General features: G+C 43.1%; 1 protein-coding gene across 9 annotated transcripts in view; it reads left to right on the top strand.

Annotated features, from left to right (window-relative positions):
* The first annotated feature begins 3058 nt into the window (after positions 1 to 3058).
* LOC125723387 (protein NLRC3-like) overlaps positions 3059 to 17006 on the top strand; it is a 39268-nt gene continuing 25320 nt past the window's right edge. The window contains exons 1-4 of one of the 9 annotated variants that reach the window (XM_048999962.1): positions 3059 to 3167; positions 9141 to 9242; positions 9772 to 9885; positions 13537 to 13650. In XM_048999962.1, coding sequence (XP_048855919.1) covers positions 9181 to 9242; positions 9772 to 9885; positions 13537 to 13650 — 290 coding nt within the window. In that variant the 5' untranslated portion in view covers positions 3059 to 3167; positions 9141 to 9180. Of the gene's footprint in view, positions 3168 to 9140; positions 9243 to 9771; positions 9886 to 11259; positions 11371 to 11899; positions 12014 to 12935; positions 13003 to 13536; positions 13651 to 17006 lie in introns of those variants that run through there. The other 8 variants (XM_048999967.1, XM_048999963.1, XM_048999969.1 and 5 more) reach the window with 8 other exon arrangements.

Raw genomic sequence — 17006 nt, 5'->3', positions numbered from 1 at the left:
TTCGCATTTTTATAGTAGATCATTTTGACTTGGTCATTTATAAGTAGCTCGCAAGCTGAAAAAGTGTGGACACCCCTGCTCTACACTTTCGCGCATGGCGGAGTTCCGTCCCGATGCGCGCTCACAGACACGTGCGCGCACACACAGGTGAGCACACTCCCACCAGCGGACAGAGAGCGCGCGTCAGAAAATATGTAGCGTCAGCCACCTGAAAAGCAGAGAAAAATATCTGCGTTTTTTAAAGGGTGATAAAGACGTTTCACAATGGAATTTTCTGCTTTAAACTATCACCATTTTATGCTATCAGCTATCGTTTTTAAAGCCTAGCAGTTCATATATTTTCACCTCGAGCTAAACATCCGCAATAGGCTGCCAGGAGACCATCTTGTAGCTTGTATGCGGATCTCAATAAATAGGCCTGACGTTTCCGACTTCCCATATCAAGAGGCTCTAGAAATATTTTAATTTTATTTATTTATTTCAGTTTTAACACATGTAAAAACATTGCAGTGGGTGAGCTGGCCGTAGTGGAGGGACATATTAGGAGGGGGAAAAAAGGAAAAGGAGAAAAAAAAGACAGGATAAAGAAAAAAAAGGAGTGATAGATTCAGAAAGGAATAAACAAAATTATAGCGTGCAGAAAGTAACACAACTATACCGTCACGCTCGGCGTCTGCGGGTGAGGCGCACGGACGGGGCGAGCGGGCAGGGAGCAGGCGAGCAGGCAGAATCAGGGCAAACGGGGATTTATTCGAATGACGCGGACTCGGGAACATGGCACGCCGACTAACATCAATGACGGACGAAGGACTCAGGTAAGACACGGACTGAAATACACAGGACTGAGCAAATGAACTAGATACAGCTGGGTACAATCGGGAGAAAACACGTGGGTAATCAGGGGGCGTGGCACACAGGAGGAGCGGACGAGCCGGGCATGACATATACAAGCATATAAAATCTTAGTGTGTGCTTGGATGTGTGCATGTGTAGGTGGGGATTTTGATGGTGATAAGGGTTAATAGGAAACACCTGTGAGGGGAAAGGAGGAACAACATAAATTGTCAGCGAAGGAGTAAGAAGGGGGCCCCATATGCTCGGTGGTGCTTGGAGTCCATGCTGCAGCTGCCAGATGCGGAAGCGCGTGCGCTGGGGAAAAATTACTGCATTGTTGGACATACAGCGAGTTATTGGGGTGCGCAGAGTTGGGAAGCTAATGACGCCGGTTCGCGATCGGTGGCAGCGGCGTGGATTCCAGGCGCCACAGGAAAGGTTTGTGGTTCCTTCTAGGAGTTGGATTATTGTTTGTGTTGTGGGTTTTGTTTTCGGGGGATTGGGCTGTCTTCCCCCGACTAGTTAATTTAAATAATATTGTTTGATATGAATTGATCTCCTTTATTTATGTGTTATTTAGGAGGAACCACACGTGATTTTGGTGTTCATGGCCCTTGTGTTGATGTGAGCTGCCCAGGCCTTTTTATTGTACACGTGTGAACTTTAGCCGGGTGCTTTAGCTGAGTGTGAAGTGTTTTTTAGAGATTGCTGTGCTGAGATCATTGTGTGAGGGGTTGCGGTGTTGCCTGGGTGCTCTATTCACTTATTGGGTCAGGGACGCTGAATTGTGGAATCCTGGTAATAAAGGCTTATTGCTATACTTCTGTTGTGAGCTGTTTCTTATACCTGGTGCCCAGTATAGTCGAGTCACAAACCTGCATCATTGGGGAAATCCGACTGTTCCATCTATGGATCCTGTTGAATCTGCTGTTGGTAAGGTGTGTTTTTCTATACATGCTTTTCAAGAAATAATTAAAAAAAATCAGGACATTCTTTACCCAAAACTACACCTCCGTTCCACATGTTTCATACTGGAATGGCATAGTGGATAATATACCTTGGAAAAAGGTGTGGACTTTACCTTCTAAGTTTTTATCAACAAATAAAGTAGAAGTCACCTTTAAATTGACACAAAGTTTATCCGTCCAAATATTTTCAATCTAGCTGTTCTTTCTGTGAATGTGACTGCAAAACTAATGTTCGTTTATTTTGGTCTTGCCCTTTTGTCGAAAAAGTATGCTCTGATATGCTTAACATGATACAAACAAATGTGTTTTATAATTTTCAGTTTTCTTGTAAAAAATTTTTTTTTTTTTTTGCGGGTTTTTTGTGACTGGAAGAATACATGTCACGATCGCCGTCGGGCGAGCAGGGAGCGGAGAATCAGGAACTCCGGCTTAGGTAGAACAAACAGACCAGGCGAAACACGGAGCACGACGTCAATGACGGAACTGGGGATACGTACTCTGACTTGGACTTAAATACACAGGACTGAATAACACAACAAGAAACCTCACGTGGAACCCCGACGTTAACGAGGGGGGCGTGGCCCGAGCGTGACAATGAAGATAAAATTAATACTATTAATTTTTTATTCGTAAATGTAAATACAATAAATCCAACCTATTTTACCCTGTTCACAAATTAGACCTAATAAATTATATTAATCTAATCAGAAAGTCTAAAAATAAAAAAAAACAATCAGAACTGTATCCTGATTTGATCCCTTTTTACCTGATGTATAGATATAGTGCTAAAATGTTCTGTCATATTTGGTAGTGAGATGGTAATCTTTTACTTTGTAATAACTCTTTCTGAATATCTGTTTGTTCTTGTTTTGTTTAATATTCTGTCTGTAAAATGTTACCTGTACATGTTGAGCATTGGAAATAAAGTGTGATTCAATTGTTTAGTTTGACTTTTACTTTGCTGCACCAATTAATATATTTTGATGAAATTGTAAAATTACAAAGTTTTGTCTGACGGTCCACCACCCCCAAATCGGTTTGATCCCTCCATTTCTAAATTTCTCAAATCGCCACTGTTAAGTGTTACTGAGGTACCGCTTTTTACATGCACGATCCTCCTGAATGTGCGTTATAATCGAATTACGGTTATTGTTACTAATTAAGTCACATAGATAATATCCCTCCAAAACCCTACGATGTGCCGCAGAGTCCGTGTCCATTTTTTGCATGAAACGGAGCTGATCATTTCCTGCCTGTAAACGAAAGTGAAATTAAGTGTCGAGATTTTAAAGGCAGAGTCGAAAGTTTGTCAAGAAATACTTTATCAAGATTCTGGAATAATTTAAAGATATTCTATGTTTCAAGGTAAGACTATAATAATAAAATGCATATGTTTTACACAGCCTACATATATAGCGGGATTTAAAATAAAACAGCAGATTTGGCAAAAAGAGACAATGTCACGGTTTTTCGGTCTGGTGAGAACAGAATACTTAATCCTTGGCTTCTTATTCCAAATGTAATGAGAAATTTGAGTGTTCAATATAATTAAACATTAAATATACGTCCGTATAGCACAGTAGGTTACCGTACGTGTATCAGAAGAGTTTTCGAATTAACATCAATAATATTTAATTACTTACAGTACGCTCAGCCATGAGTTCGCCTAATATACTGTGCTGCGTAAACATTGTAATATTTTGAAGCTATATTAAGTTTTTCTTTTTTAAAGTGTTGGGGATTAATATGCTAGTGTTAAACATAAGGCTTAACATTTTATTAAATCAAAGGTTTTACCACGGATCTGTTCTGTGTTCTCCAATCTGAAATGTTCTGATTAATTGACTGGCTTTGCAGTCGTATTTAAACTGTTTAATGCAAATAGTACGCAATCTGATTTTAATAATCGGTAAAGATTAAGTCAAACGCAACCCACAGCGCAGCTGAATGACAGAAGGTGGTGTATGTGTGTATTACACACACACACACGGGGTTAATTGTGTTGTGTGTGTGTGTGTATAAGTGTGAGCTCTTTATTATCAGTCCCGAAAAGGGCGCAGCAGAGCCATCAAGCAGGAATGAATCACACATCGCGGACACCGAGCGGAGTAAATACGGAGGGGGGAGTCACACATTTCACCGGAAAATAAACACACGGTGTGATTTTAGAGACACAAACTTCACTTTTACACAGACGGCGGGTTTGCGCTTGTGGTAACGAAGCATTTTGAGCAACGTTTCTCCTTTTCCCCTGGAAGAAGCAAGGTAAGCGTCCCTTTCCCCAGAGAAAGACAAGACAAGACAGGTTTTCCAACTCTTTCCGTGAGAAGTTATTCGTGAAAAACAAGTTATATACGTGAACAATGAAAAACATGTTTGGGCAGTTCAACCATAGCACAATAATATTATGGGTGAATCAAGGACGACGTATTTGAATCTCCGGATGATTAGTCCATATACGATCAGAATCAATCCATACCTCAATCACCTCACATTCTACTCGTATGTCTACTGGGGGCGGGGGGCACTCTGCCAAGAGTAGTGGAGCCGAACAATCACAACAAATCATTAACAGTAATAAGTTAGAAAGAGATCTCTCAATGGAGGAGATTGATGATTTTATATCGTCCAAGGCGTCTTGGGATTTTTCAATACCATCGATACGAGCCAAAATTCGGTCCAGTACAGAATCGGCACCTCCCGCACTAGAATGGGAGTCATCGTCTTCCTGACTAGCGAATACTCGTCGAACCAATTTTAATTTTTTTTTCTTATCAGTGTGAGAACGAGTTGAGGAAAAAAATGGAAAATCTCTGTAACTTCGACAAGGTTAAAGTATATTGTAATAGTGATTTGGGGGGTTAAATGGTGGAGAAATTAAATAGTTGGGAGCTGAGCAAGACTCTAAGCGGTCGTCCTGTACGAGATCACGTGACTTCTTGGCTTCTGATGAGTCACACCTGTTCTCAGGTAAATAGCCAGATCGGATAGAAAAACTTACTGGACAGTAGCTCTGCAGGACCGGAGATGGAGACCCCTGCTGTACAGTGTTTGATATGGTTTTCAAATTATGATAAAATTCATTTTTATAAAAACACTTTGTAATGTTACAAACATACACAACCTACTGGAAATAAAGCATTGAATTCTATCCCCGAACTTGTCATACTTTTAGGTCCCTTGGAAATCAGCCTTTGTCAGTATCAGAATCAGGAGTGCAGTTGCAGTGCTGTAGGTGTTTAGCAGTGTGACAGATCAGCTGTTTAGGAGGGAGATGGCGAGGGGAGAGAAGCTGTTCCTGTGTCGGGTGTCCTGGTCTGCAGGCTTCTATATCGTCTGCCAGAGGGCAGCAGGTCAGAAAGTCTGTGTCCAGGCTGTGTGGGATCTGTGATGATTCTCCTGCCATTTTCCTGGATCTTGAGAGAGACAGGTCCTGGATGGAGGGCAGGGGGGCACCGATGATCTTTCTGCTGTCCGTACGGTCCGCTGCAGTCTCTTCCTGTCCTGTTTGGTGGCTGCTCCATACCAGACTGTGATGGAGGGCAGGGGGCACCGATGATCTTTCTGCTGTCCCTACGGTCCGCTGCAGTCTCTTCCTGTCCTGTTTGGTGGCTGCTCCATACCAGACTGTGATGGAGGAGCAGAGGACAGACTCAGTGACTGCAGTGTAGAACTGGATCAGCAGCTCCTGTGGAAGACTGTACTTCCTCAGTTGTCTTAGGAAGTACATCCTCTGCTGGGCCTTTTTGAGGATGGAGGAGATGTTGGTCTCCCACTTCAGGTCCTGGGAGATGGTGGTACCCAGGAACTTGAAGAACTCCACAGTAGACACCGGGCTGTCTGATATGCTGAGGGGGAGCAGTGATGACGGACGTCTCCTGAAGTCCACTGTCATCTCTACAGTCTTGTGTCTGTTCAGCTCCAGGTTGTGCTGACTGCACCAGAGTACCAGCCACTCAACTTCCTGCCGGTATGCAGACTCATCACCATCCTGAATGAGCCCAATGATGGTGTCGTCTGCAAACTTCAGGAGTTTTACAGCTGAGTTCCTGGAGGTGCAGTCATTGGTGTAGAGGGAGAAGAGCAGTGGGGAGAGGACACATCCTTCAGGGGCACCAATACTGAGGGACCGTGTTTCAGAAGTGACCCCCCCAGCCTTACTTGCTGCTTCCTGTCTGTCAGGAAGCTGGTGATCCACTGGCAGGTAGCTGGTGACACATTGAGCTGGGAGAGTTTGGTGGAGAGGAGATTAGGCACAATGGTGTTGAAAGCCGAACTAAAGTCCACAAACAGGATCCTGGCATAAGTTCCTGGACGGTCGAGATGTTGCAGGATATAATGCAGCCCCATATTCACTGCATCATCCACCGACCTGTTTGCCCGGTAGGCAAACTGCAGGGGATCCAGCTGGTGTCCTGTAATGTCCTTCAGATGGGCTAAAACCAGGCGTTCTGAGGATCTCATGACCACAGACGTCAAGGCGACAGGTGTGTAGTCATTCAGTCCTGTGATGGTGGGTTTCTTGGGGACAGGATAATGGTGGAGCGTTTGAAGCAGGAGGGAACTTCACACAGCTCCAGGGATCTATTGAAGATGCGGGTGAAGATGGGAGCCAGCTGATCAGCACAGGTTCTGAGGCAGGAGGGGGAGACACCGTCTGGTCTGGGGGCTTCTTGGATTTCTGTTTCTGGAACAGCCGGCTCACATCCGCTTCGTGTATTCTGAGTTCCAGGGGGGAGGGTAGGGGGGTGATAGGTGTGATGGAGGTCATTGTTTTTGTACTGTACTGTGTAGATGTACTTTGTTTAAGTACATCTGCCCTCCCCTGGTCTGCTGGAATATCACTGCTGTATACATGCACCCACTGCAGTCATCTACGTTCACTGACAAATATAGTATGACCAGACGCTTCCGTGCATGACCGTCCACAGCCCCAAAGCAGAAGTATGAATTAGCCCTGGGTTCCTGTGCAGTAAAGATGAGTATTCTGGGATGGGTATTCTGGCATTGATTTTGGTGTTTTACAAGCCTGGATGGGTGTATAAAAAGGATAGATAGTATGGAAACATTACACTGCTCACAAACTAATGCAACAATTTGGCTAACTGTATTCTAAAACAAAATCTGAATTAATTATGTTTATGATGAAATCACCAACGGTGATTTCAAGATTAGCAATTTTTCTCCCGTTATTAATAATATTTTAGATGTTTAAACATCCATCCATCCATCTTCTACCTATTTTCCGGGTCATGTCGCGGGGGCAGCAGTCTAAGCAGGGAAACCCAGACTTCTCTCTCCCCAGCCACTCCCAATCCCGAGGCTTTCTCAGACCAACCAAGAGGCATAGTCACCAGGGAGGTGTCCAGGAGGTATCCTAAGCAGATGCTCGAGCCACCTCATCTGGTTCCTCTCAATGCGGAGGAGCAGCGGCTCTACTCTGAGTCCCTCCCGAATGACCGAGCACCTCACCCTATCCCTAAGGGAGAGCCCAGCCACCCTGCGGAGGAGTAGAGGCTCTACTCTGAGTCCCTCCCGAATGACCGAGCTTCTCACCCTATCTCTAAGGGAGATCCCAGCCACCCTGCGGAGGAAATCCATTTCGGCCGCTTGCACTCGCGACCTCATTCTTTTGGTCACTACCCACAGCTCATGACCATAGGTGAGGGTAGGAACGTAGATCGACTGGCAAATCGAGAGCTTTGCCTTTTGGCTCAGCTCCTTCTTTACCATGACAGACTGATGCAGTGCCCGCATTACTGCTGACGCCGCACCGATCCATCTTTGGATCTACCACTCCATCCTTCCCTCACTCGTGAACTCCAAGATCCTTAAACTCCTCCACTTGGGGGAGGACCCCATCCCCGACCCAGAGAGAGCACTCCACCCTTTTCCGGCTGAGGACCATGGTCTCGGATTTGGAGGTGCTGATGCTCATTGCAGTTGCTTCACACTCAAATGCGAAGTGCTCCAGTGAGAGCCGAAGGTCACGGTCTGATGAAGCCAACAGAACCACATCATCTGCAAAAAGTCACCAAACTGGACACCCTCAACGCCCTGGCTCTGCCAAGAAATTCCGTCCATAAAAGTCTAGTCAGAACCTCACAGCCTCACACACCAGCTCAGGCTCCTTCTCCAACAGAGAGGTGACATTCCATGTCCCTACAGCCAGCATCTGCAGCTGAGGATCGGACCGCCAAGGTCCCTGCCTTTGCCCACCATCCAACTCACACTGCACCCGACCCCTTTGGCCCCTCCTATGGGTGGTGAGCCCATTGGAGGGGGGGCCCACGTGCCTTCTTCAGGCTGTGCCCAATGTGATAGAAAATTCTTGATTATGCTAATCAGTAATGAATAATGGAATATAAATAATTATGCAAAATGCATTACCTAATCAGTAATTAACAATTGAGTTTATAATGTGTTGTTGATTTACCTATAATGATTGAAACAATATAATCTCACTTGAATCAGTCTGATGTATCAAGCACAATGTACTAATGCAAGTTTGCTTACTGTAAGTAAAGGGATTTCTATTTTCTATGAAGGAACTAACGTTTGCCATAATACAGCTTGCTCAGCAAGGGCCCGGGTCAGCATGACCTGGCAGTGAGATAAAAGTAATTGGGTAATTGGATAAATTTAACTCGACTCAGTATGAAACCGCAAAGGAATTTCTGTGCTGATAAGCAAGCCTCAATAAGCAGAAGTGCCTGGTGTCTACAGACACCTGATCCTTTACTTTGAACCATCTGATGACGGCATTTTTGGCTATAAGAGATGTATGCACTTGTTGTTCGAGGAGCAGAACACGAGACGCATGATTGCTGAGTGTCTGTTCCCTTTGAGCTCATCGAATAATAAAGTTCTGTCAAACACTTAAACATCGGACTTAGAGAAATTTCTTCCACACCGACCAGGCCCCATGGGTAAAGGCCTGGCTCTGGGAGGGGGGGAGGACCGTGACCCGGGGGGGGAAAACGTGAATCCATGTTTTACTCATCATAAGGGGTCTAATGAGCCGCAGTTCGTCTGGTTCCTCACCCAGGACCTGTTTGCCTTGGGTGACCCTACCAGGGGCATAAAGCTGGAACACTGGAATCACTGGAACACACAAACCCCTCCACCACGATAAGGTGTCGGCTCCATGAGAGGATGTTTATACATATATTTATGAAAGAATGTGGCATTCAAATTTTGCACTAAACCTCTTTACTGTGTAATTCTACACATGGAATATAATAGAATGGAGACCCAATTCATCAGTTTGATGTAAAAATGCTGAGTACTCGATATTGTGTATTTATCTATGTATCTACTTACCCTTCATGTTCACAGAGGCCTCAGCAGGAATCATCTGGTCTGGATCAGCATAAAAATGGATGGATCTGCTTCTGAAATGCGCCCCCCTGTGGGGTGTAAGAGAAAGAGCGCTGAGAGGTAACAGTGTTACAGCCGACTAGCATGCATGTCTCTCTGGGTCTATAGTCAGGCCAGAACATAAAAGTAAACTGGGCTCCTAGCTAGGGCTGGTCAGTGGGCAGCACTTTAATATGTGTAGCTTAATAAAAAGACCTCGCCATCTTCTGTCTTCACCGTCTTCTTCCACAATCAGCCAGTTCTTTTATACTAGAGGCAAGTAACAGACCATCCCTCCTATACAAAATGGCCACATAACAAAACTAAACAAACAAACAAAAACATATATAAACAGGTAAAAAGGAACATCAGTCAAGTCTAGTTGGGGAGGTTTTTAACGGTCATACTAAGAGTTTTATATAATATCTAAATTTTAGATGAGACAATTTCCTTAAAAGCTGACTGTAAATAAGTCTGTTTACATCAAGAGCTACAAAGCATATCAAAGTACATGAAGGCAGAGCAGAAGGCTAAACAGCAGTGTGATACCGTCCCCATTGTATGAATTATATTTATACCATGAGGGTTTGTTTCCTCTCGCTGCCCACAGTGTCCTGATGGAGAGAGCAGACTCCCCTGTACCCAGCTGTGTTTCCACGAAGAGTGACTGGTCAGTAAAGCAACGAATCAGAATCTTTGAGGGATCTCTTCCTACAAATGAAAGGTAAATGTGCATTTAAACAAACACTGTTAATGACATTCAGACTCTCAGTCAAATGGCACAGAGACACATACAAGCTATGAGGAAATAACATATTTATAATGAATGCAGCAATTTTTACCTTTAACAGATTCCATCACCTTGAGATTTCAAACAAAAGTTTTGTCTGTATTCTATATAAATAACATCTGAGGTAAATGGATGAGGATTACTGTAAAACCTGACTTTCTGGAAGCTGGAATTGGAAGTTATTTAATCGCAAAGTAGATTTTAAATTTCAGTCCTCAGCACAGAGCTGGAAATAAACTGGTTTGCCTGTTTCCCCCCCTGCATGTCCATTAAAGAATAACTCAACAATAGATTGTCGTCTCGTGAGACGGATGTTTCTGTTTTGATAATAAATAATTTCACTCTCATGAATTCATTAGATTATACTCAGACGAAGGCTTTAGTTTAACATGTTTAATCGAAATGTGTGGCTTGAACAATAAACTACTATCATCAGACAAAAAAAGAGAAAGACTATTGGTTTTGTCACGATCGTCCGGGAAATGGGTGAACGCGCTGGCAGACGAGCAGGCAGTAAGCAGGCGTAAGCAGGGTGAACGGGGATTTATTAAACGAGACAGGAACAGGAAACATCTCACGCTGACTGACATCAATGACGGACAAGGGAAACCGGGGAGACCAGGACTTAAATACACAGGACTAATCAAAGTAACTAGACACACCTGGGTACAATCGGGGAAGTACACGTGGGTAATCAGGGGGCGTGGCACACACGAGGAGCGGACGAGCCGGGCATGACAGGTTTCTTTGCCAAAGGTGACGTTTAAATACTTGCTGATTCAGATCATAATTAATGTGACACTGCAGTGGTTCTCATCCCCTGAGTATAAAATAAGATGATTTGTTGATTCCTGGGTTAAATTCTCTTGCGTTCAGCAACAAAGTCCACAGATACAAACATACAATGTAAAACAAAGACAATGTGCAAAGACAGCAGATATAGTGCAAGTGAGTAAACATTTATAGAATTAAACAAAATGTCTGTAAGTTAACAAGTTTAAGAAGTACACAGTGCATAATGGAAAAATCCTGAAAATACAATATTGTTCAATAAATACATATAAATAGAAATATATGTTATTTATATGATTAAAAACAGAGAGCAGCTTTTACCACATTAAAAATGGGACGTTAAGGCTGGCTGTGGGGGCTGCACATCGACAGCAGGCATTGTGGTGTCTAACGGCAGCAGGCAGGAAAGATCCCCAGTAGCGCTTCTTAGCTCACGGTGGGGGAATGAGCCGGTGGCTGAAGGTGCTCCAAGAGAGCGCCCCCCGGAGCCTCGGCTGGGTTATGAACTGGGCCAGTGGGGCCAGTGCCCTGGGGCCTCAGGACATTAGAAGCTGTGAGTCACAACATTTATAGTGCAAGCCATGAAATGCACCCCCCTGTGGGGTGTAAGAGAAAGAGCACTGAGAGGTAACAGTGTTACAGCCCACTAGCATGCATGTCTCTCTGGGTCTATAGTCAGGCCAGAACATAAAAGTAAACTGGGCTCCTAGCTAGGGCTGGTCAGTGGGCAGCACTTTAATATGTGTAGCTTAATAAAAAGACCTCGCCATCTTCTGTCTTCACCGTCTTCTTCCACAATCAGCCAGTTCTTTTATACTAGAGGCGAGCAACAGACCATCCCTCCTATACAAAATGGCCGCATAACAAAACTAAACAAACAAACAAAAACATATATAAACAGGTAAAAAGGAACATCAATCAAGTCTAGTTGTGGAGGTTTTTAACAGTGATGCTAAAAGTTTCATATAATATCTAAATTTTAGATGAGACAATTTCCTTAAAAGCTGACTGTAAATAAGTCTGTTTACATCAAGAGCTTCACAGCATATCAAAGTACATGAAGGCAGAGCAGAAGGCTAAACAGCAGTGTGATGCCATCCCCATTGTATGAATTATATTTATACCATGAGGGTTTGTTTCCTCTCGCTGCCCACAGTGTCCTGATGAAGAGAGCAGACTCCCCTGTACCCAGCTGTGTTTCCATGAGGAGTGACTGGTCAATGGATCAACGACTCCACTTCAGAGAGGGACCTTTTCATACAGGTCAAAGGTAAGTTTGCATTTAAACAAACACTGTTAATGACATTCAGACTCTCAGTCAAATGGCACAGAGACACATTCAAGCTATGAGGAAATAACATATTTATAATGAATGCAGCAATTTTTACCTTTAACAGATTCCATCACCTTGAGAATTTAAACAAAAGTTTTGTCTGTATTCTATATAAATAACATCTGAGGTAAATGGATGAGGATTACTGTAAAACCTGACTTTCTGCGAGCTGGAATTGGAAGTTATTTAATCGCAAAGTGGATTTTAAATTTCAATCGCAGCACAGAGCTGGAAAAAACTGGTTTGCCTGTTTCCCCCTGCATGTCCATTAAAGAATGACTCAACAATAGATTGTCAACATGCGAGACGGATGCTTCTGTGTTAATAAATCATTTCACTCATGAATCCATTAGATTATGCTCAGACGAAGGCTTTAGTTTAACATGTTTAATGGAACAATGTGGCTTAATAATGAACCAGTATCATCAGACAAAAAAGGGAAAGACTATTGGTTTCTTTGCCAAAGGTGACAATTAAATTTTGCTGATTCAGTGCAAAAATAAGTAAACATTTTTAGAAGTGAATGAAATTTCTGTAGGATAACAAGTTCAAAAAGTACACAGAACACAAAGAAAATATCCTGAAAATACCATATAGTTCAGTAAATAAATATAGATAAAAAATTTTTAATCGTTAAAAATGGGACGTTAAGGCTGGCTGTGGGGGCCGCACATCGACAGCAGATATTGTGGTGTCTAATGGCAGCAGGCAGGAAGGATCTCCAGTAGCGCTTCTTAGCTGACGGTGGGGGAATGAGCCGGTGGCTGAACGTGCCCCAAGATAGTGCCCCCTGGAGCCTTGGCTGGGTTATGGACCGGGCCAGTGCCCTGGGGCCTCAGGACATTAGAAGCTGTGAGTGGCATCATTTATAGTGCAAGCCATGAAATGCGCCCCCCTGTGGGGTGTAAGAGAAAGAGCGCTGAGAGGTAACAGTGTTACAGCCCACTAGCATGCATGTCTCTCTGGGTCTATAGTCAGGCCATAACATAAAAGTAAACTGGGCTCCTAGCTGGGGCTGGTCAGTGGGCAGCACTTTAATATGTGTAGCTTAATAAAAAGACCTCGCCATCTTCTGTCTTCACCGTCTTCTTCCACAATCAGCCAGTTCTTTTATACTAGAGGCGAGTAACAGACCATCCCTCCTATACAAAATGGCCACATAACAAAACTAAACTAAAAAAACAAATAAAAACATATATAAACAGGTAAAAAGGAACATCAATCAAGTCTAGTTGTGGAGGTTTTTAACGGTCATACTAAAAGTTTCATATAATATCTAAATTTTAGATGAGACAATTTCCTTAAAAGCCGACTGTAAATAAGTCTGTTTACATCAAGAGCTACAAAGCATATCAAAGTACATGAAGGCAGAGCAGAAGGCTAAACAGCAGTGTGATACCGTCCCCATTTTATGAATTATATTTATACCATGAGGGTTTGTTTCCTCTCGCTGCCCACAGTGTCCTGATGGAGAGAGCAGACTCCCCTGTACCCAGCTGTGTTTCCACGAAGAGTGACTGGTCAGTAAAGCAACGAATCAGAATCTTTGAGGGATCTCTTCCTACAAATGAAAGGTAAATGTGCATTTAAACAAACACTGTTAATGACATTCAGATTCTCAGTCAAATGGCACAGAGACACATACAAGCTATGAGGAAAGCTTCTTAGCTCACGGTGGGGGAATGAGCCGGTGGCTGAAGGTGCTCCAAGATAGCGCCCCCTGGAGCCTCGGCTGGGTTATGGACCGGGCCAGTGGGGCCAGTGCCCTGGGGCCTCAGGACATTAGAAGCTGTGTGTCGCAACATTTATAGTGCAAGCCATGAAATACGCCCCCTGTGGGGTGTAAGAGAAAGAGCCCTGAAAGGTAACAGTGTTACAGCCCACTAGCATGCAGGTCTCTCTGGGTCTATAGTCAGGCCAAAGGGCACTTGGCAGACGCCAGCCGCCTGGGGCACTTGGCACGGTTTTTCGAAAGTCTTACTGAATGTGTTGTCATAGCAGCACATCCAAATCCTCAAACCTGCTCAGAGCAGGTTTGTTCTGCATAAACAGGGATTAGCTCACAGACTTAATAGTGTCCGTGCATGGGAATCCGTTCAGTCATGGCCTCGCCATTCATATACGTAAAATCAACAAACACATACATACACACACAAACTCATACATACAAACATATATATATATGAATGAAATGTCATGTTTGTACTTCACTTTAACTTGTTCCCATGTCCTGCATGATTGTGCTTCTATTTGATCTGTAATTATGACAATAAAACAATGATGAAACACTGGAAACGTAATATTACATTCAAGTGATAAATACAATAACTAAAAACTACTTACACGTTTAATTTGTCGGACACTTTTTGCCAGCTGTCTTTTCTGGTTTGGGTCACTTTTGATGTGTTTCCTTTAGTAGATACTAAATCTTTGAATCCATCATACTCCTCTGTAGCATTCCCCTCGGATTGATGGCCGAAAGACTTGACTGATGGTTCACGATTTATTTAAAATAAATTAATTACCAAAAAAAACGTAGCCAATGTAAGAGCTTGTGCGTTTACCGGGGGGGGGGGGGGGGGGCTTAAACCATTTACAAAATATCATAAAGCAAAAGACAAACACATTCTTCGCTTAGCTTAGCTTAACGATGTTCTGGTAACTGAAAAAAACGGAAGTCCCTCAAAAAAAGGGGTCCCACTAAATAAAACTACATAAGCATAAATGAATGTATACAAATGAATACAGAATACAAACGTATATTAAAAATATGCAATACGCAACTCAATATGTTTTGTAACATTAATTAGTCTCGTGTCAAACCTTGGGGTTATTTACACTCCCACCTCGCCATCTTCTGTCTTCACCATCTTCTTCCACAATCAGCCAGTTCTTTTATACTAGAGGCGAGCAACAGACCATCCCTCCTATACAAAATGGCCACATAACAAAACTAAACAAACAAACAAAAACATATATAAACAGGTAAAAAGGAACATCAGTCAATTCTAGTTGTGGAGGTTTTTAACGGTCATACTAAAAGTTTCATATAATATCTAAATTTCAGATGAGACAATTTCCTTAACAGCTGACTGTAAATAAGTCTGTTTACATCAACAGCTTCACAGCATATCAAAGTACATGAAGGCAGAGCAGAAGGCTAAACAGCAGTGTGATGTCGTCCCCATTGTATGAATTATATTTATACCATGAGGGTTTGTTTCCTCTCGCTGCCCACAGTGTCCCGATGAAGAGAGCAGACTCCCCTGTACCCAGCTGTGTTTCCCTGAAGAGTGACGCATCAATGGATAAACCAATTCTCTTCAGAGAGGGACCTTTACCTACAGATCAAAGGTAAATGTGCATTTAAACAAACACTGTTAATGACATTCATACTCTCAGTCAAATGGCACAGAGACACATACAAGCTATGAGGAAATAACATATTTATAATGAATGCAGCAATTTTTACCTTTAACAGATTCCATCACCTTGACAATTTAAAAGTTTTGTCTGTATTCTATATAAATAACATCTGAGGTAAATGGATGAGGATTACTGTAAAACCTGACTTTCTGCGAGCTGGGATTGGAAGTTATTTAATCACAAAGTGGATTTTAAATTTCAGTCCTCAGCACAGAGCTGGAAAAAACTGGTTTGCCTGTTTCCCCCTGTATGTCCATTAAAGAATGACTCGACAATAGATTGTCGTCTCGTGAGACGGATGTTTCTGTTTTGATAATAAATAATTTCACTCTCATGAATTCATTAGATTATACTCAGACGAAGGCTTTAGTTTAACATGTTTAATCGAAATGTGTGGCTTGAACAATAAACTACTATCATCAGACAAAAAAAGAGAAAGACTATTGGTTTTGTCACGATCGTCCGGGAAATGGGTGAACGCGCTGGCAGACGAGCGGGCAGTAAGCAGGGTGAACGGGGATTTATTAAACGAGACAGGAACAGGAAACATCTCACGCTGACTGACATCAATGACGGACAAGGGAAACCGGGGAGACCAGGACTTAAATACACAGGACTAATCAAAGTAACTAGACACACCTGGGTACAATCGGGGAAGTACACGTGGGTAATCAGGGGGCGTGGCACACACGAGGAGCGGACGAGCCGGGCATGACAGGTTTCTTTGCCAAAGGTGACGTTTAAATACTTGCTGATTCAGATCATAATTAATGTGACACTGTAGTGGTTCTCATCCCCCGAGTATCAAATAAGATGATTTGTTGATTCCTGGGTTAAATTCTCTTGCGTTCAGCAACAAAGTCCACAGATACAAACATACAATGTAAAACAAAGACAACGTGCAAAGACAGCAGAAATAGTGCAAGTGAGTAAACATTTATAGAAGTAAACAAAATGTCTGTAAGTTAACAAGTTTAAGAAGTACACAGTGCATAATGGAAAAATCCTGAAAATACAATATTGTTCAATAAATACATATAAATAGAAATATATGTTATTTATATGATTAAAAACAGAGAGCAGCTTTTACCACATTAAAAATGGGACGATAAGGCTGGCTGTGGGGGCTGCACATCGACAGCAGGCATTATGGTGTCTAACGGCAGCAGGCAGGAAAGATGCCCAGTAGCGCTTCTTAGCTCACGGTGGGGGAATGAGCCGGTGGCTGAAGGTGCCCCAAGATAGCGCCCCCTGGAGCCTCGGCTGGGTTATGGACCGGGCCAGTGGGACCAGTGCCCTGGGGCCTCAGGACATTAGAAGGTGTGAGTGGCAACATTTATAGAGCAAGTCATGAAATGCGCCCCCCTGTGGGGTGTAAGAGAAAGAGCCCTGAGAGGTAACAGTGTTACAGCCCACTAGCATGCATGTCTCTCTGGGTCTATAGTCAGGCCAGAACATAAAAGTAAACTGGGTTCCTAGCTGGGGCTGGTCAGTGGGCAGCACT

This window comes from Brienomyrus brachyistius, unplaced genomic scaffold (genome assembly GCF_023856365.1).
Source record: "Brienomyrus brachyistius isolate T26 unplaced genomic scaffold, BBRACH_0.4 scaffold48, whole genome shotgun sequence".
Taxonomy (NCBI): domain Eukaryota; kingdom Metazoa; phylum Chordata; class Actinopteri; order Osteoglossiformes; family Mormyridae; genus Brienomyrus; species Brienomyrus brachyistius.
This window is presented reverse-complemented; position numbering and strand designations above follow the sequence as displayed.